Source organism: Macrobrachium nipponense, chromosome 8 (assembly GCF_015104395.2).
Source record: "Macrobrachium nipponense isolate FS-2020 chromosome 8, ASM1510439v2, whole genome shotgun sequence".
NCBI lineage: Eukaryota > Metazoa > Arthropoda > Malacostraca > Decapoda > Palaemonidae > Macrobrachium > Macrobrachium nipponense.
The window spans coordinates 53,455,882-53,477,481 of NC_087203.1; the positions used below are offsets into that span (position 1 = coordinate 53,455,882).

The window sequence follows — 21,600 nt, forward strand, 5'->3', positions numbered from 1 at the left end:
GAGCCCACCCTCCCTCCTAGCAAGAGAAAGAAAAGAAGAGCGGTGGCCTAGTAAAGCCTTCCATCTCCAGGCCTTACATGGCTTCATCTGAAAAGTCCCAAAAGACAAATGAGACAAAGAAAAATAATAACAAAAGATAATGTCTATTATCCAGTGGAATTGCAGAGGTCTAAGTACTAGCATTGAGCAAATAAAAACTTTAACCAGGGACTTGGACACGAAGGTAATTTGTCTACAGGAAACCAAGATCAGTGACAAACCATTTAATCCTGGACTCAATTATCATTTTGTTCATGAAACTTACCTGTCAGATATATATATAGCTGTATTCTCTGAAGTCCGACAGAATTTCTAAAACTTACGACACACGTAGTGGGAGTTAGGGTGGTTAGTACCCATTCCCTTCGCTGGGAGGCGGGTATCAGGAACCATTCCCATTTTCTATCAGATTTCTTCTGTCGCCGGTGTCGTAAACACCTGTTTACACACCTCCGCCTCAGGATTTTGGAAAACTTGTCATATTGCTTGAGTATCCTCTTGAACTTTTGGTTTTTTGATTGGATCGATAGCTTGGCATACGTGATTGGAACTGTTTTTTGATTTTGGCTTAGGATTTTCCCTAAAAATGTCTGGATGTAGTTCTGCTAGCGCCAGGGTGTGCTCGAAAGTGGAATGCAAGGTTAGGCTTCCAAAAGCCTTGGTTGATCCTCACACATTGTGTAAAGGGTGTAGGGGGCAAGAGTGTAGATTTGATTTGCGCTGTAATGAGTGTGAAAGCTTAGCTGATTTGCAATGGAAGACGTATGAATCCTACGTTAAGAAGTTAGAACGTGATAGGATTAGGAGGTCTTCCTCCAGGAGTAAGTCGGGTAGCAGACCAGGGTATTAATGTATCCCCTTCTAACCCTCCCTTAGAATTTGTGTCTCCTAACCCTGTAGTGTTGCCTTCGGGCCCTCAGTGGTGTCTGCGGAGGGTAATGCCCTTTCGCTTATTCTAGATTCATTTGAAGACGCTTGAATCTAAAGTGCGTGCCCTTGAAAACAGGCAAAATAAGTGCCAGTGATAGTGCCCTAGTGAAGTGGAGGGGGCGTCAGATCGGCCCTATAGCGCCTCTAGGCTGGGACCTCTGCCGGACTCCCAGGACTCAGGGAGAGGGATGTCGAAGGCCGAAGGAGGGTTACGGGGAACCCCCACCGATCTGGCGTCCCCTTCTTCAGCAGTTTTCCTGTGGACTCTTTGCCCAGGCTGCTAAGGAGCGTGCTCGAGCACGTATCCTTCAGGATTGTTTCTCGTCTTCCGACGCGTCCTCCCCGCGCAAGGGTGGGAATCTCGATCGGATTCGCGACCTTTGAAGAGGACTCTTCAAGAGCTGGACGCTTCACGTCATGCTATGTCTGAGTGGCATTCTTCTCCGGAAAGCGTAGCCTTTCCGACCCCCAGAAGAAGTGCTAGGACGTCATCTGACGATGACGCCCTCGAGCGCCCCAGTCGCTCTAGAGCCAAGGCTGTTCCTGGGAGAGGAAGAAGAAGGCGTCCCCTCGCCCCTCTCCTTCTCGCAAGCGCAGCTCGTCTCCGCGTAAGGAGACATCTCGACGGAGATCATCATTGCGATGCAGCGGCAACTGGACGCTTTACTGAAACAGAAGGAGACGTCCCGCATCGAAGGAAAGACGATAGACTGCCTATCAAGAGATCTAAGCAGTCTTCTCCAATGGCTCCTTTTTTGCCCCGTCTTCTGATATTTTCGCCCTCTAGACGTCTGTTTTGCACCCCAGGGTTCATCTAGAGGTGAGGTTAGACGCCAAGTTAGAGAGAGTTCTCGGCATGCTCCTCTCCCTTCCCGTAGAGAGGACGCTCGGCGTTCCGATTTCGACGCTTCGGCTGACGACGATTTGCGTTCTGGCACCTCTTCGACTTGACAGTGTTGACGCTCAACGTTATATGTTAGTCGTGCAGTAGATCAAGTTTCTTCGCTGAACGTTCGGTAAAGGACGCTTCGCGGGACGATAGAAGAGTCTCTTTGATGGACGCTCCGTTGGACGCTTCGCTGGACTCTCGGTTTGGACGCTGAATTGGACGCGTCGAGAGAACGCTCGTTGGACGCTCGATGGACGCTCGTAGACGTTCTAGTAAGACCTCTGTGGACGCGAATGTGGAAGTTCGCTGTCACTCGGATGTGGTTTCCCGAGACTTTGGCACGTTCGCTCTTAAAAGTGACTCCTGATCCTGTTCCTGTTAAGGGATCCGTTGCCCTCGTCTTCTTTTCATCGTTCTGATAGGAGACTTGGAGCTAAAGTATTCTGCCTCTTCCTTCGGACTTGCACTCGGGTAGAGAAGAAGGAGAACTTAGCGGTTCTTCGGAGGATGTTGATGATGATCAACCTGCTACGTCTGTCCTCGTCAGATTATCAAGTCTTGGCACGACTACTTCGTGATTCGTTGGCGAGACTTTTCAGCCAGCGGCTCCTCCTTCTCCTCCTTCTCAGTTTTCGTCGTCGAAGACAAGTAAGTCTCCAGGTTTCGTGAGGATGAAGACGTCGTTATCTACGAAAAGAGCATTCCGAAAGTAAACGCCTGGATGGAGTCTAGGAAAGCAAAAGGAAGAACTACTTTCGCCCTGCCTCCGTCTAGACTTGCGGTAAGGCAGGGATGTGGTATGAGACAGGGCGAGGAATTAGGATTGAAGGTTCCTACGTCAGCTCAAGGTGATTTCGCCAGCGTGGTGGTGCCTCAAGAGGGCCCTTTTAGCATCGGCTAAGGTTTCTTGGACGACTTCCGAACTGGACCATCTTTTGAAGGGATTATTTAGGTCCTTAGAAGTTTTCAACTTTTTAGACTGGTGTCTTGGAGCCTTAGACAACCAATCTCGTAAGCCAGACTCGATCAGCTTGGGGGAGCTGTCCAGTGTATTGTCATGCATGGACAAGGCCGTCAGGGATGGCTCAGAGGAGTTAGCCTCTCATTTTTCAGCAGGGTTCTTAAGAAAAGGTCGCTTTATTGCAACTTCGCGGCTAAGTCTGTCTCTCCCGCTCAGAGGACAGAACTTTTGTATGCTCCCTTCTCGAGTCATCTCTTCCCCCAAGCTATGGTGAAGGATCTGGCAGTGAGTCTGCAGGAGAAAAGCCACACAAGACCTGTTGGCTCAGTCTTCGAGACGTCCGGCTGGCCCTTCAACGTCGTCTGGAACACAACAGTTTAGAAAGCAGAAGCCCTTTCGTGGAGGGACTTCCGCTATATCGGTTCTCCTCGAGGAAGAAGCCTTCCTAGAGGTAGAGCCCCTTCCAAGTCTAGGGGTAAGAAGTGAGAGATCGTGCCTTCAGTCACCGGTAGGAGCCAGGCTGCAGTTGTTTGCAGAAGCCTGGAGAGTCAGAGAGGCAGACACCTGGTCTCTCGACGTCATAGAGAGGGGTTACAAGATCCCTTTCATAAAGCCGCCCCCGTTGACTTCCACTCCCAGGGACTTGTCCCCATCGTATCCGCTAACAAAGCGAAAGATTCTTTTCGACCTGCTCGAGCAGATGCTCGAGAAAAGAGCAGTGGAACAGGTTTTAGACCTGGCAACGCCAGGATTTTACAACCAGATTGTTTCTTGTACCGAAAAACAATCGGGAGGGTGGCGGCCCGTCTTGGATGTAAGTCGTCTAAACCTCTTTATAGAGAAGCAGAGGTTCAAGATGGAGACACCTCAGTCAGTTCTGGGGCCTTAAGACCTGGAGATTGGATGGTATCACTCGACCTCCAGGGACGCCTACTTTCACGTCCCGATACATCCCAATCGATGAAGTACCTTCGGTTCGTATTGAAAGGGAAGGTCTTTCAATTCAGGGCGCTTTGTTTTCGGACTGAGTACGGCCCCTTTTATCTTCACCATCTTGATGAAGAACGTGGCGAGGTGGCTCCACCTTTCCAACATCAGAATCTCGCTCTATCTAGACGACTGGCTCATACGAGCCTCCTCGCAGACCCCCGGTGCCTGAAGGATTTGAAGAGACGACTCTGTCTTTAGCTGCGTCCCTGGGACTTCTGGTGAACTTCGAAAAGTCACATCTGACCCCAACACAGTCCATCGTGTATCTGGGGATTCAGATGGATTCAGTGGCTTTTCTTTTCGGGCTTTTCCGTCCCAGGAACGTCAGCAACAAGGCATAGAAAAAGTGTCAGCCTTTCTAGGAAAGATTCATGCTCGGTGAGGGAATGGATGAGTCTGCTGGGGACCATTTCCTCGCTGGAGAAGTTTGTTTCCCTGGGGAGGCTACACCTCCGACCTCTTCAGTTCTTTCTGTCGGACAGCTGGACAGAAAAGGACAACTTCGAAATGAAGTTTACATCTCGGAAGAGGTGAAGAACCATCTAAGATGGTGGCTCGATCCGTGGAAGCTGTCAGAGGGAGTATCCCTCAAGCTTCAGAACCCCGACCTAGTGTTGTTCTCCGACGCGTCATCCACGGGGTGGGGAGCAACTCTAGGGGGGTGGGAGGAAGTGTCAGGGTTACCTGGAGAGGGGAACAGGTAACCTGGCATATCAACTTCAAAGAGCTGGCAGCGGTTCAATTAGCGCTCCAGTTCTTCCAGAACAAAAGTCTCCCGTCGGGTGGTTCAAGATCAACTAGGACGGAACACCACAGCCCTGGCATACTTGAAGAAACAAGGAGGAACACACTCTCGCTCCCTGTTTTCTCTAGCAAAAGAGATCCTGCTTTGGGCAAAGGAGAGAGAAGTCACAATATTGACAAGATTCATTGCCGGAGTCGAGAACGTCCGGGCAGATCTCCTCAGTCGACAAGGACAGTTATTGCCGACAGAGTGGACTCTCAATCAAGAAGTATGCCAGGAACTGTGGGGTCTTTGGGGATGCCCCTTAGTGGACATCTTCGCAACATCAAGGACGGCGAGACTTCCTCTGTATTGCTCCCCGGTTCTAGATCCGGGAGCAGTAGCAGTAGACGCCCTTCTATGGGATTGGACGGGCCTGGATCTCTACGCTTTTTCCCCCCTTCAAGATCCTGGGGGCGGATGATGAGAAAATTTGCAGCATCGGAGGGGACGAGGTTGACCTTAATCGCCCCCTCACCCCCCTTTTGGCCCGCAGCGATCTGGTTCACAGAAGTGATGTTCTACCTAGTGGATTATCCGAGATCTCTTCCGTTAAGGAGAGATCTACTCAAACAGCCCACTTCGAGAGGTACCACAAAAACCTCTCCGCTCTGATCTGACTGCGTTCAGACTATCCAAAAGTTGGCCAGAGCGAGAGGTTTTTCGAAATCAGTGGCTAAAGCTATCGCCACCGCGAGGAGGACCATCATCAATCGCGGTTTATCAATCGAAGTGGGCAGCCTTTAGAAGTTGGTGTAAGAGAAAGGAGTTTCCTCTACCACTACCTCTGTGAGCCAGATCGCCGATTTCTTGCTTTATCTGAAAACAAGATCTAAAGTTGGCAGTGTCACTATTAAAGGCTACAGAAGCGTTCTATCTGTAGTCTTTCGCCATAGAGGTCTTGACCCTCGCTAACAATAAGGATCTCCATGATCTATTGAGATCATTCGAGACGACCAAGGTACCACTACCGAAGCTTCCTTCGTGGAACCTGGAGTGGTCCTAAAATATTTGATGTCAAATCGTTTTGAACCTCTTTCATCTTCGTCTCTACGAGATTTGACGAAGAAAACTGTATTCCTAACTGCTCTGGCGACGGCGAAGAGAGTTAGCGAAATACAGGCTATCAGCAAACACGTCGGTTTCAAAGGGCATAATGCAGTCTGCTCTTTGAATATGTCGTTTCTGGCCAAAAACGAAAACCCTTCCAATCCGTGGCCTAGAACATTCGAGATCAAGGGTATGGCAGAGATCATTGGTCAAGAGCCAGAAAGAGTCCTGTGTCCTGTTAGGGCTCTTAAAGAGTATATTTTCTTTTTTGTAGAACGAAGGGATTGCCGAGGTTCTGCAGAGAACTTATGGTGTTCGGTCAAGAGACCAAACATGCCCATGTCCAAGAATGCACTGGCATTCTTTTTAAGAAACACCATTAAAGAGGCGCACGCTTCTTGCAAAGACAGTGACTTGAAGATACTGAAAGTAAACGCGCACGAAGTAAGGGCTATTTCGACCTCAATAGCCTTTCAGAAAAACATGGCTCTTAAAGACATTTTAAGTGCTACTTTTTGGAGGAGTAACTCAGTGTTCGCCTCTCACTACTACGGGAGTGAGAACGACCTATGAAAGCTGTTACTCGCTCGGACCATACGTCGCCGCAGACACTATTTTGGGGCAGGAGGTAGCACTCATCCTTTCCATAGAAAAGGGTAGGTGAGTTTTTTAATATTTGTATGTTTGTTATGGTTGTAGGGTCGGCTTGCCGAGTACAGTCGTCCCTTCCTTTAGCCTTTGGTATATGGGAGTTTGTTGTTAGGCTAACTTAGGTGGTGGTTTTGCCTCGTTGCCCTCGGAAGTATGGTCATGGTCTAGTCACATTGTGGTCCCGTCCCCGTTGACAGATCATCTAGAGCGCACCAACTACATAGGTCACTACCTTGGTTGGTAAACTCTAGTGAAGCACAAGCAGGCTTGGGTGACAGTAATCACGAAGTCAGCTATGCTAACAGGTAAGGAACCAAGATGTCAATCATATACGTTTATATGTTTTCTAAAAATCCTTTTTTCTGTCTCTCCCACCGCCAAAGGTGGGATTCAGCTATATATATATCTGACAGGTAAGTTTCATGAACAAAATGATATTGTTAAGATACAATAAAGTTTGTTCATACTTACCTGGCGATATATATAATTTTAGTACCCACCCACCTCCCCTCAGGAGACAGTGGAGATAGAATCTGATAGAAAATGGGAATGGTTCCTGATACCGCCTCCCAGCGGCGGGAATGGGTACTAACCACCCTAACTCCCACTACGTGTGTCGTAAGTTTTAGAAATTCTGTCGGACTTCAGAGAATACAGCTATATATTATATCTGCCAGGTAAGTATGAACAAACTTTATTGTATCTTAACAATATCATTTTTGTAGATCCCCTCCTTTGCAAGGTGCAAGAGCTCAAGGTGGTACAGGTTTTATTATTCACAAATCTGTAAAATTTGAAAAATATCCACTCAATACACACTACAGGCATGTGCAGTTAGAACTCATATCGGAAAAAAAAATTACTTTATGCTCGCTATATATTGAACCATCTTTAGAACTTTTCCTCTTAGATCATGCTGGGAATCCAAGAAGGCTTAGCCTTTCTGACCTCCAAGACCTGATCAATCAGCTTCCTGCCCCTTTTATTTTGATGGGTGATTTTAATGCAAAGCATACTTTATGGGGTGGAAATGTATGCGATAGATGGGGTAATCTTGTTGAAGAATTAATCGACAACAATGATGTAATACTAATGAATGATGGTTCTCCAACTAGGTATGATGTATTCCAACAAATCTCTACATCAGCCATTGATTTGTCAATCTGTTCCTCATCCATTCGATTGGACTACCTTTTGGTCGTAAATGAACACCTACATGGCAGTGACCATTGGCCAATAATGTTAAAATATGTCCATAATCTTCCTTCTCAGTGTCCACCAAAATGGAAGATAGACGAGGCAGACTGGGCAGCTTATGAAAAGTGTTTCACACCACTGATAAAGAGTATGATGAATTTACATCTCCAGTGCATGCCTATCAACATCTTGAAAATATTATTGATGATAATGCTAGCAAGTTTATACCTAAAACATGCGGTTTACCTCATCGCCCTGTAGTTCCTTGGTGGAGTAAAGAATGTGCCAACGCAAGAAAAGTGACCCGAACTTGCTTCAGAAGATACTTGAGAACAAACTATGTAGCAGATAGAATAGCGTACCTCAGAGCCTGTGCCAACAAAAAAGAACTTTTAAAAAGCAAAGAGAGCATCTTGGAAGAAATATATATCTAATATTAATACCAAAACTCCTTCAAAGGAAATATGGACAAGATTAGAAAACTTCAAGGCAAATTCGTCCCTAAGCCTCTACAATATTAAGGAAAATATTAGATATATATCTGACCCCAAAGATGTAGCAGAGGTTCTTGCAAAGCACTTTGCCCATGTATCAAGTGCTGACAACTATTCCCCAGCATTTCAACAAATTAGAGCATCAACATCTGTTGTTCCTCCTGCTTCTTCAAATACTGAAGCTTTTAACCTGCCTTTTAGTATGGAGGAGATGCAAAATGCTATCTCTAGCTCTTCTTTAACTGCCCCAGGTGAGGATGGCATCCGGTATGAAATGATATCACATCTTCCAGTGGATACCAAGGAATTTTTTATTAGAAACCTTTAATGGACTATGGGCTTCCCATACATCTCCTGATTCCTGGCATACATCAATTGTAATTCCAGGCCACAAGTCTGGTAAAGACCCAGAACTGCCATCTAGTTATAGGCCCATATCCTTGACCAGTTGCATATGCAAATTATTTGAGAGAATGATCAATAACAGACTTGTATGGTATCTAGAATCAAAAAATCTTTTATCTAACAGGCAGTTTGGTTTTAGGAAGAACCGAAGTACTCTAGACCCACTTTGCTTGATGTTATCAAGGGAAATTTCAAATGCCTTTTCTAACCAAAACCAGGTGGTGGGTGTCTTTTTTGACCTCGAAAAAGCATATGACACGACCTGGAGGGGTGGTATTTTAAAGCAATTGGCCTCGTGGGGTATAGGAGGACATATGTTCTCTTTTATTGAAGAATTTTTATCAACCGCTCAACTTAAAGTGAGAGTAGGGGTCAAAGAACTATCTTCATCCTACATGCAAGAAGAAGGTGTCCCCAAGGCAGCGTATTGAGTGTGACCTTATTTGCTGTTGCTAATTAATAGTCTCATGAGTCACATACCTCCTGGCATACAAGGATCACTATTTGTCGATGACTTTGCAATTTACTGTAGTGGGATCATCTGCACTACAAGCATGCCAAAATCTTCAAATTGCAATAAATGCTGCATCCGCATGGGCAAATTCTCGTGGATTCATGTTTTCACCTCAGAAGACCAAAGCCATTCGCTTTACTCGTACTCGTGTGGGAAGAGATCCCCACCCTTTTCTTGAATGATTGTATTTTGCCTTATGAGGATAATATCAAGTTTCTTGGAGTCATTTTCGACAAGAAAATGACATTTGGTCCCATATAAATGACCTATCTATCAGGGTTAAGAAGTCACTGAACATTCTGAAAGTTGTATCGCATTTTGTTTGATTGGGGTGCTGATAGAACAACTTTGCTTAGAATTTATACATCTTTGTGTCTGAGCAAGTTAGACTATGCATGCCAAATATATGGGTCAGCTGCAAAAAGACTTTACTTGGAAAACTTGATATGTTCACAATGCTGGGCTTCGCATCTGCACAGGTGCTTACAGAACATCTCCCATTGACAGTCTCTATGTGGATTCTGGCATACCTCCCTTTCCATTCGCAGAGAGGAGTTGAGTTTGAGGTATTTAGCTAGGTCCCTTGCGGTGAGAAACAATCCTAACTATAAATATGTTAGGGCGCCTTTAGATCGGGCTCCTAACAGATCCAGAGTGCCCGAAGCCTTTGGAAGTACAGCTGAAAAATGATGCTAGAGAAGTAGGCTTGTTAACAGCACAGATAGCAGAGGTGGATATCCCAAGTCTCCCCCTTGGTGTAATCCACCTGTTAAAGTATGTTTTTACGGCAGGAGGGAAAAATACCTTACCCTAGGGTAATGAAAAGTGAGTTTTTAAATCATGCTGCTCAACATCATGGGAAACATGTTTTTACAGATGGCTCCAAATCGGCTGCAGGAGTTGGAAGTGCAGCTGTGGTGGGGGATATTGTTATTGGAAGGAAACTCCCATCCTCTTGTTCAATATTACTGCTGAGCTGTACGCAATAATTCTCGCAGTCCAACATATTTTTAAAAATGGCAACCAAAATAGTTTTTATACAATTTTTTACGGATTCCAATAGTGTTTTACTCTCATTAAAACAAATTATGCCAGGCCATCATCTAGTACAAGAGGTGCAGGACTGGTTAGTACTTCTGCAATCTAGGAAGAGTATCAGTGTTCACTTCTGTTGGGTCCCTGCCCATGTTGGGGTGGATGGAAATGAACAAGTAGATAAGCAGCAAAGGAAGCTTCAGGGCTAAGTAATCCATCCCCCTTTAGTATTCCTTACAAAGATCTTAAAAGTGAGATTCATCTTTACTGTAAAAATAAGTGGCAGGCTCGATGGTCTGAACTGACCACCAATACAAAATTGAAACACATCCACCCATTGGTGGATAAATGGTCATCTTGTAATGCTACAAGTAGGAGGGATACCATTATTTTAACTAGGCTGCGTATTGGCCATACACATGCAACGCACAATTATTTAATGAAGAGTGGGGAAGGGAGACAGGCCCCTCACTGTAATACCTGTCAAGTGACAATGGATGTTAAGCATATTTTAGTTGATTGTCCTGTTTTTAATCTTCAGAGGAGGACACATTTACTCCAGGACAAACCTTTGAGAGATATACTGGGGGAAAACTGTAATACCCTGAACTTGAGAAAATTTATACAAAGTATTGGGGTTATATTACGAGCTATAATTGATTTTATTAATTTATTTATTTATTTTACCCTTTTAATCCTTATTTATTTCACATCTAGATTTTATTGTATGAAAGTGTTGCGATTGATATTAAAGGTTAAAATGGTACTAAATGGTGTGAGTATACAGATATTATGATTGAATGAATTTTGTTATATAGCGCTGAAGGTGGCCTTTGATGCCCCAGTGCTTGGCTTAATGCCTAAATCCTATATTCAATTCAATTCAATTCCCTCCTAGCAAGGATTTCTTTTTTTGAAGCATAAACAAACAGAGCTCTTTGCTGAGTTATTCCTCTCTCTTGCCCCGAAAGTGGGCAGGGCACTGTTACCTAGCCAAAGCAAATAGAAAATTAGCGCGACCCACATTTCGAGATTTTAACTGCCAGCAAGTGAAACTTAGCTATATAATTACATTCGCGGATTTCTCTCTGGAACATATAACCCCATTATTCGCTGAAAATTTGCCTATTCACTGTATACAGTGGACTCCCCATATTCGCGGACTCATACATTCGTGGATTTTTCTTTGGAACATTTCCCCACATTATTCGCGGAAAATTCGCATATTCGCGGTATTTTTCTATGAGAAATATCTATAAATTCCTGTTTTTTTTTTTATCAATTTCATCATATAATGCACTTTTTGTGATAAAACTATTAAAAAACCAAGTATCAAAATTTTTAGTGGGTTTTTCTCGAGTTTTAACTAACTGAATAGGCTGTTTTCAGCATTTTTATAGGGGTTCCAACTATTCACGGGTTCTAACTATTTATTGGGGGGGGGGGGGGGTGTCTGGTACGCATCCCCCACAAATACGAGGGGGACCACAGTATTATGTGTATGTACATAGAGTGTTTTATGATAATACTATAAGTATGCAGAGCTTATCTAAAATATGTACGTAAGACAACGGGAATAGCAGGGTATGTATGTTAAGGTCTGCGGTACATAGTATTTTCATGCATATGTACTAAATATATTTTCGTAACTAAATATTAGATTTTTTATGATGAAAAGAGATTGACTAATTTTTAAATATTTTACTAATTTTTAAATAGTTCTGTAACAAGTTAATGGAAATACAGCAAAATTTCAATAACATAATTGATTTTTCTTAAAAGATGCTTCACCCAAGCCAAATTTCCATAGATAAACAATTCATATGATGCCTTGATGCCCTCTAAGATCAGTACCCGGACGAATTGATACTAGACTACACTATTGGCTGTCATCAGCAAAGCAGCCAATCCAGGAGCAGCATTCATTTTCCTTGGCACTCATTGGCTGCACACTTGGTGTTGGTTGGTTGAAACCTGAGTTTCATGTCGCGAAGATGGAATTGTAGGTACCGCACATCTCTCCATGATCAACCTCACTTGTGAGAGAGTTACTGTAAGTATATGCAGAAACAATCTCAAATCTGTGTTTTATGTATCACCAAATGTCTGTGTCAATCATGCCAAAAATGCTCCTAAAAAGCACCCTGCTCCTTTTAAGGCTTCTGGCAAAGAGCCTTAAAGAAAGAAGTTGGTCATAAAGCTCGACGAGAAGGTGAAATTTCTCGATGTGTTGAAGGAGGGCAAAAGTTTTGCCGCGGTTGGCCGCCATTTTAATGTGGATGAGAGCACAGTGAGATGCATTAAGAAAAAAGAAAGTGAAACCAGAAAAAGTGGAAGCATGAGCTAATTTGGTGCACCTAAAACAGTGTCGACAGTGAAAGATAGAGCAATTGTAGGGATGGAATCTGCTCTGGTGTACTGGATCAAGGATTGCCGTAAGAACGTGCCCCTTGACTCCAATATCATGAACAAAAAAGCGTGACAACTCTACCAGCAGTTATCAGCTACAGAAGGCAATGACGTGAGGAAGGAAGACAGCAATCTAGAGGCACAGGAAGGCAATGAAAAAGGGAAATTAGAATTCTTGGGCTTTGTTGAACCTGCTTCTGAAGACAAAGATGAAGAGGAGGAAGAGCCACAATCAGGACCATCATCAGCTCCTCAAGGTTTTCAGGCAAGCATAGGATGGTTACAACGGTTCCTGAAGCAGTTCCACCTAAAGTCTGTTTCCCTATATGGGGAAGCAGCATTGGCAGACAGACAAAGAGACAGCTGTGAAATATCCCAAGACCTTCAAGGATACTGCCTGTTTTGGAAAATATGCCTTCCTGGACATACTTAATGAAGGATGAAGCTAAAGCCTCCGGATTCAAGGCACAGAAGGACAGGGTTACCCTCCTAATGAGTGGGAATGTGGCTGGCATTAGGCTGAAACCAGGCCTCTGCAAACTCCAGGCCACTCAAGAATAAAAACAAGAGGTTGCTGCCAGTGTTATAGATGCACAATCCCAAGGCCTGGATCATCAAAGTCCTTACGGAGTACGGGCTCCATCAGAGCCTCATTCCTTAAGTTAGGCAATACCTGGGCGAGTTGGACATGGAGTTTAAGGTGTTACTAATTATGGACAATGCTGGTGGCCTCCCTCTTGATCTTTATTAAGAGGGAGTCCAGCTTGAGTTCTTCCCTTCCAACACCACCTCTCTCCTCTAGCCTATGGACCAGGACGTGATCCGTGCTCTACACCAGGAACTCCCTCCAGCACCTTGTTGATGCAATGGACCATGACAATAAATTTGCACTGAAAGACTATTGGCATAAATTCACAATTGCCTCGTGTCCGTCCGTCATCGACCGGTTGCTGAAGGACATAAAGAAAAAGACCCTGAATGCATGCTGAAGCTGTGGCTAGATTTTGTGCATAATTATACAGGCTTCTCTCCTCAAGAAATTCACATTCGGCCATTAATAAGGTGGTCCAGTTAGTGAGGATTCTTTGTGGTGAAGGCTTTGATGACATTACCAAGGATGAGGTCAGCATCCTCATTGATTCCCACTTTGACCCCCTGACAGACCAGTATTTGGAAGACCTGATGAATTCTGTCAGCGAGGAAGAAGACACTCAGGAGCAGTAGGAGGTGGGCCTGACTTTGGAATGAACTTCATTGGAGCCCTATAATCAAGCCCTCACCACCATGAAGAAGCAATGACAGCAGCTGCCAATCGCCATGTTAGTCACATGTACAAAGGACCCTCCAAAGCCTCCCCAAACCCCTGAAGTAATGCCTCCCAAATTGCCTGAGGTAGTGCCTCTTTAATCGCCTGAAGAAGTGCCTCCCAAATCGGCTGAGTTAGTGCCTCCTGTAGGTGAATTTATCTGTTTTCTGTTTTAATCACCTCATTATGTTACATCCTCTTATCTTCTGTAACATATATTAAATGAACACCATAATCTCTTTGGAAGCTTGAATTGCAAGTCAATGGCCTTTGTTGGCTTACTTCATTTGAATAGAGTTCATCTTCTGAATAATAATGTAATAATTATGGGTTCATAAGGTAATGATACAAAATCAGTACTTCGGTACTTCAAGCCTAGAAGTCTAGCAGTTGCAATATCTCATATGTCCAATAAGTTCAAGGTGCGGGATTCCTTCCTCAGCTCTTCTAGACCAGAAAGGTATTCCTGGGTGGGTAGAACCAACCAATTGGTTCAGAGATTTATCCAGACTCCCCTCCAGTGGGTAAGTCTGCTATGTAAAGAACTAAGGTATGTATTTGTGTGGGAACAAATAGAAAATTTTTAAAGTAATTTGTACTTTACTTAAGATAAAATCCTGAAAGTTTTTTTACATTCTTGTCCCACCTCAGCCACCTCTCATTCTAGTACCTGGGCCAAAAGGCAAAATGGAGTGCAGACCAATGCGTAGGTGAGGCCTCCCCCTACCGTCTGTAGTTCAACGACCTTGTCTGGAAGTTAGACAACTGTTCCAGCTCGTTCTCACAAGCTAAATCCCTATGTAAAGAACTTCTTGTTTGTATATTGGTAAAAATTCAAATTACAGTACGTGTTCTTAAAAAGATTTGCTGTATCAGAAGACAAGGAAAACATATCATAGAATAAAAGAATAAGAATCCTTTCTTAAGGGTGATGATCTAATAATGCTTCAGACCTGCCTAAACAATTCTCTGAAAACCAACCTCAGATATGTATTGTAAAATAAGTCAGTTTCCAAGAATAAGTATTAAAGGGACCGTAGGTAGTTCTAGAAAATTGGGAGCAATTTAGTAATCTGTAAATTTTACCATGTAGAACATGTGAAGAGGCTTATATTGGGGAATATGTAGACTATAAACTAGAAAACAGTGACCTATAGATTCCATTAGAAGAGGAGATCAAAACAATTTTTTATACATATAGTATCTCAGGAAAGTAATTTTATAGATTTTGATAATATTGACAGATTGGCAACAGTGCCAGATATACATAAATGAAAAGTTTTTTAAGCTGCTTTAATTCAAAACCCTAAGAATTTTACCACAAAATGCATTTTGATTTGTGTTTGAATAACATAGAAAGTAATTTAACGAGCGTAAGAAAGTTGTTAAAAGGATAGAAAAAAAATCCTTGGAAGTTTTTTTTTAGTTGTTGAGACCATGATTTAATTTTTTTTCTTTATTGCAATAAAAACCTTTTTACCTCTTTTTAAATAAGTATTGAAATAGAAAATTTTATTAAGAAAATTTGTTATTATTTCAATCAAACTTAGTAGCCATGTTTTAATGACACTCACAAAGCTTGAAAATGAAATTTATTTAGTGTACAATGAAGTCATTTCCCTTCCTCCCCAGATTACAACTGATTATAAGTTTTAAAAATTATAATTTTAACAATTATGATTTTTAAGAATTGTAATCAGTTGTAATCTGAGGAGGAATGAAAATGACCTCATTGAAAACTAAATAAATTTCATTTTCAAGATTTGTGAGTCATTAAAACATATCTACTAAGTTTGATTGAAATAATAACAAATTTTCTTAATAAAATTATCTATTTCAATACTTCTTATTAAAGATTCATGAAAACCCCACAACTCTCCACACTCTAGCGAGCAAAGAAAAGTGAGTGGATAACTGGAGACTCGGTTGAGCTCCAGGTATAACAGTGAAATTCTTTCTTTGCTGTGTTGGTAAAGTTATGGGGAAATGAATGTTTGGTAATAGTTAAATATTTCTATGTAAATTCATGTACTCAGAAAGGATAAGTTTTCAATATGTTTCTCTCATTTTTAACAGAGATTGGAGGGGTCTAGCTGTGCAAGCTGAAATTGATGAAGGTAGTATAAGCAGTGGTAAAATATCTGATACAGAATGTTTTTTCCAAAAATGGAGAGCAAAAGGTGGAACCGTTGGTGAGCTTCTAAAGTTTTTGGAAGCTATGGATCGCTTTGATGTCATAGATGACACACTAGAAATGATTTGTAAGTAGCTGGCATCTATATATATAGTATTGTTGTTTTTTAATAGAAGGGATGTGATGAAATTGTTCAGGTTCTTTTGATATAATTATATGTTTTTCCTATGGAAATAAAAGCCATTGCCATTTTTGTAAGGTTATCCTTCAGTGCCAAGCTCTCTTTGGTCATCATCTAATACAGATGTGCTATGCTGTCTGTTGAACTTAGGTATTAATTTTTGTTGTTGTTGTTGGTAGTTGTTTATATTTCTTTTTACAGGGATGGAGAAAAAATGAGGACAAAGGCATTGTAAGGGGCAGCAGTATTTGTGTGGGCAGTTCATGGCTCCAGTGGGTCTGATCCACAGTTTTTGTATATAAGACTTACCCAGTAATTATATAGCTATTAGTTTCCATGTACGGCAGCCTAATTCAATATTTGCGGGTAGTGCTTTGATTGCTCAGTGTAGGTACTAGGGACAACTAATTAGCTAAGCACTTCATTCTGTTTTCTGCTGCGCTTGACTAAACATCAAGAGACTACAGCAGCCTGTTCTTATTTCCTGGTTGTATCACTGGATTTCGGTAGTGTTGTACAACTGGATTTCAGTAGTGTTGTACAACCACCAGAACACATTCATAGCCTTTGAGCAGAGTGAGTCTCGTCTTTTGTTTTTTTAAATTCAGATTTTATACATTCAACTTCCCTGCCAGATATATACTTAGCTATAGACTCCGTCGTCTCCGACAGAATTTCAAATTTCGCAGCACACGCTACCGGTAGGTCAGGTGATCTACCGCCCTGCCTGGGTGGCAGGACTAGAACCATTCCCGTTTCTAATCAGAATTCTTCTGTCGCCCGGGCCATCAACATTGTTGTTGGTTCCTCTCGATTGGTTTTTCTTTTTTCACCGGCAATTGATCTTCTTGACCGACTTTTGGTGACGTATCTGGATTGTTGGATTGGCATACGCTTTTGTGGACTGTTTTGTGGACTTGATTTTGGATTTTTCTTTAAAAATGTCTGACTCTGGAATGGTTGTGAGGGGCGTTGTGTGAATGTAGGCTGTAAGGTGAGGTTGCCGAAAGCTTCGGTAGACCCTCACACTGTATGCAAGGGTTGCAGGGAGTATGAATGTTCTTTTACTAATACTTACAAGGAATGTGAGAATTTGAGTGAGAACGAATGGAAGAATCTAACTAATTATTTGAAAAGAAAAAAGGTTAGAGAGAGAAAGAGTGAGGAAGGCTTCTTATAGAAGTTTAAGTAGTTCGAGATCTGAACTAATTCCTAGCTTGGGATCTTCCCCAAGGGTAAGTATTGCTACTTCTCCTTCCATTGCAGCCCCTTCTCCTATTGCAGAACCTGTAGATTCAGCGAAAGAACTTGCGGATCTAAAAGCAGCCTTCAAGTTGATGGAAAACAAAATGGCTGCCATACAAGGTAAGGCTAGTGATTTTTCAGTGGACAGTGATATGAGTGTCCCCAGTGTAGTGGAGGGGGCATCTGGTCGGCTCCGCAACGCTCCTAGGTCTAGACCTCTTCCAAGCTCACATGCCCAGAGGAGAAGGAATGTCGAAAACCGAAAGGAGGTTGTGGAGAATCCCACCGATCAGGTGTCCCTTCAGCGGTTTCTGTGACACCCCAGACTGCCAAGGATCGCTATTGCAAAACGCGTCCTGCGTGAGTGTTTTTCGTCGTCGGGATCTTCATCTCCGAGACGTGATTGGAGGGATTCAGATCGATCTCGACCACTCAAGAGGAGTTGGAAGGCTCCGACGATTGACTCGAGCCCAGAAAACTTCCCTGAGGAGTCTCCTTCGGGAGTTAAGAAGGCAAGAAGAGCCATTCTTTCAACCAGAGTGAGAAGGAGTCAGGAGGTGGAGGCTATGGACTCCTCCCTCCTCCTTCCTCCCGAAGAGGATAAAGAGGAGGTTACGAAGAGGTCATGATGGCTATGCAAGAACAGATTTCGTCTTTTGTAGAGTTCTTTCAAAGGAGCCTCCTAGAAGGAAAGACTCTTCCCTTCCGATCAAAAGATCCTCCAGACGTATGGAGGTATCTGCCGCCAGGATCGATGCTCCTACTCGAGGTGAGGCTTCCTGTACGGAACGTGGATGAACCGATCAAGACATCTGGCACTGGCCAGGAGTGAGGAGTCACCCAGGAGGCAGGAGCCAAGAGCCAGAGTGAGGAGTCAACCAGGAGGCAAGAGCCAAGAGCCAGGAGTGTGGAGTCATCCAGGCAGGAGCCAGGAGGCAAGAGCCAGGAGGCAAGAGGCAGGAGGCAGGAGTCAGGAGTCAAGAGTCAGGAGGCAGGAGCCAGGAGTCCGGAGTCAGGAGGCAGGAGTCCGGAGTCAGGAGGCAGGAGTCAGGAGCCAGGAGGCAGGAGTCAGGAGGCAAGAGTCAAGAGCCAGGAGGCAGGAGTCGGAGACTCTTTCCTGGAATTTATGACTCTTCTCCAAATAGAAGCTCCTCTCCTTCAGATCGTAGGAGGTCTTGGAAGGACTCTCCCTCCAAACGAGAGCTTTCTCCTTCGTCTGATCGAGGTTTAGACGATTTGTCTGATGACGAACCTCCTGCAAATGAAGGACTCTCGAATTATAAGGTCTTAGCCTCATTGTTGCTACAAGAGTTTTGGAGACTCTCTTAGTCCGGCGGCTCCTCCTTCTCCTCGTTCTCTCTTTTCGAGCTCGGCTACGGCAAAATCTTCGGCCTTTCTGAAAATGAAGCCTGCAATTCGATATGAAGAAGGCACTCCATTCTTTAGATTCTTGGATGGACAAGAAGAAAGAGTTGGGAAAGACTGTATTCTGCATGCCTCCTTCCAAACTCCATGGCAAGAGAGGTATTTGGTATGGGACAGGAGAGACTATGGGTCTTTCTCTTCCTGCCTCGCAGATGCGGACTTTTCCAATTTAGTGGAGGCCTCTAGACATCACTCCTTAGGATCGGTCAGATCAACGTTGGAGCACTTCGGAGTTTAACCACTTTCTAAAGGTACTTTTGTCACTTTAGAGGTGTTCACTTTCTGGATTGGTCTCGGAGTTCTGGCCAAACAAATCTAAAGATCCGGAGTTTCTTAAAAACCCAGAGATTTCTCCATAGCGTCCTGTCTTGCATGGACAGGCAGTACAGGACGGTTTCGGGAGAAGTGGCTTCCCTTTTTGGTGCTGGTCTTCTGAAGAAGAGATCAGTATAGGATCCCTATTATCAAAAGGGGTTTCTCGAGCCAGAGAGCTGCTTTATTGTTCGCCCCCTCTGTCAGATCATCTGTTTCCTTCTCAGTTAGTGAAGGATATATCTCGCTCGCTAACTGAGAAGGCGACACAGGACCTACTAGTACAACGTCCAAGAAAGGACGCCCAGTAGTGTCGACGATTAGAAGGACTCTCGTCTCCTCAGCAGCCCTTTCGTGGAGGTGCAGCGGCTCGTCCCCCTGCCAGAAAGAAGAGCTCTGACAAGAGAGGAAGGTCTTCCTTTAGACCTTTTCAAGAAAACCAAATGACTTGTTGCTCCTTCAAGCACCAGTGGGCGCCAGGACTCCTGAACTTTGCAGGAGTATGGGCAAAAAGGGAGCCGACCCTTGGTCAGTGTCGGTCCTAAAGAAAGGATACGTAATCCCCTTCGAGGACAGTCCTCCCCTAACATCTACGCCTCGGGAACTGTCAGCGAGGTACAGAGACCCTGTAATGAGAAAGACTCCTTCAAATGGTGGAACAAATGTGGGAAAAGGAGGCCATCGAACTTGTGCAGGATCCACACTCCCCGGGATTTTACAATCGCCTTTTTCTAGTACCAAAGCATCGGGGGGGTGGAGACCAGTACTGGACGTAAGCGCTCTGAATCGCTTTGTTCAGAAAAAGAAGTTTCCGCATGGAAACGGCCGCTTCAGTAATGTCGGCTCTTCGTCCAGGAGATTGGATGGTCTCTCTGGACTTGCAAGATGCGTATTTCCACGTTCCCATTCACCATTTGTCAAAGAAATATCTTCGGTTTGTAATAGGAGACAAGATTTTTCAATTCAGGGCTCTGTGCTTCGGTCTGTCTACAGCTCCGCAGGTATTCACCAACCTGATGGCGAATGTGGCAAGATGGCTTCACCTAGAGGGAATAAAACATCTCCCTCTACTTAGACGACTGGCTAATCATGGGCCAAGTCGGAGATTCAGTGCTTGAGACTTATCAGTAACAAGAAACATGATAGAATCGCTGGGATTACTCGTGAACCTCGAGAAGTCGCAGCTGATCCCCAGCCAGAGCTTGGTCTATCTGGGGATTCAGATGGATTCTCGGGGTTTTCGAGTATTTCCTTCGCGAGAAAGAATCACTCGAGGTTTGTCGAAAATCTCGAGCTTCTTAGAGAGAAAGAACATCAGCGAGGGATTATCTGAGCCTTTTAGGGACCCTGTCCTCACTAGAAAAGTTCTTCTCTCTGGGGAGGCTTCACCTTCGCCCTCTTCAGTTTTTTCCTGAAAGGGGTGGTGGAGTTGGAAGACGGGACAACTCTCGGACATCTTCCCGCTTCCACAAGAGATAAAAGATCACTTGAAGTGGTGGATCCTTCCTCTTCAAAAGAACGAAGGCGTATCGCTTGCCCCTGCAGAACCCAGACCAAGTGTTATATTCCGACGCTTCGGAGTCGGGATGGGGAGCGACGCTAGGAGCAAGGGAGGTGTCAGGCACCTGGGACAAAGGAACAGGTGTCCTGGCACATCAATTGCAAGGAACTAGTGGCCATACACCTAGCCTTAAAGTTCTTCGAAGAGATAGTCAGAGGCGGGGTGATACAGATAACTCGGACAACACCACGGCTCTGGCTTACATACGCAAGCAGAGGCACGCACTCTTTCTCTCCCTCTTTCAGTTAACAAAACACCTGTTAACCTGGACAGAAGAAAGAGGCATAACTCTCCTCACAAGATTTGTACAAGGATCAAGAATGTGAGAGCGGACAGACTGAGCAGGAGGAATCAGTCCTTCCCACAGAATGGACTCTACACGAAGAAGTGTGTCGAAGTCTTTGGTCCCTGTGGGGGAGACCTCACAAAGACCTGTTTGCGACGTTCCTCTCCAAAAGTATAGAGTCTTTTGCTCTCTAGTGGAAGATCCGAGAGCCTTCGCAATAGACGCGTTTCTCCTGGATTGGTCGGGTGTGGACGCCTACGCCTTTCCCCCGTTCAAGATCCTGGGGAAGTGCTCAGGAAGTTCGTAGCTTCAAAGAGCACGAAGTTGACACTAATAGCCCCATTTTGGCCAGCCCAGGAATGGTTCACGGAGGTACTGGAGTGGATAGTGGACTTCCCCAGATCTCTTCCAAACAGACCAGATTACTCAGACAACCCCACTTCGAGGAGGTTTCATCACAACCTCCCAGGTCTCGCTCTGACTGCCTTTCGACTATCGAAAGACTTGTCAGAGCGAGGGGATTTTCTCGCAAGGCTGCGGGCTCTATCGCTAGAGCCCGCAGAGCTTCGACGAGAAGAGTATACCAATCGAAGTGGGAAGTCTTTAGGAGGTGGTGTAGAGTCAGAAGCTGTCCCTCCTCCAGTACCTCTATAGTGAATATTGCCGATTTCCTCCTCTTTCTGATGAGAGGAATCTCACCTATCTGTCTCAACAATAAAGGGATACAGAAGCATGCTGTCTTCAGTATTTAGAAATCGAGGGCTAGATATTGCAGACAACAAAGATCTACACGATCTAATTA

General features: G+C 44.2%; 1 protein-coding gene across 1 annotated transcript in view; it reads left to right on the forward strand.

The window, feature by feature from the left end:
* LOC135222783 (myeloid differentiation primary response protein MyD88-like) overlaps positions 1-21,600 on the forward strand; it is a 467,144-nt gene that overhangs the window by 45,040 nt on the left and 400,504 nt on the right. Inside the window, 1 exon segment of the mRNA XM_064261052.1 lies at positions 15,731-15,915. Within this exon segment, the coding sequence (XP_064117122.1) occupies positions 15,731-15,915 (185 nt within the window).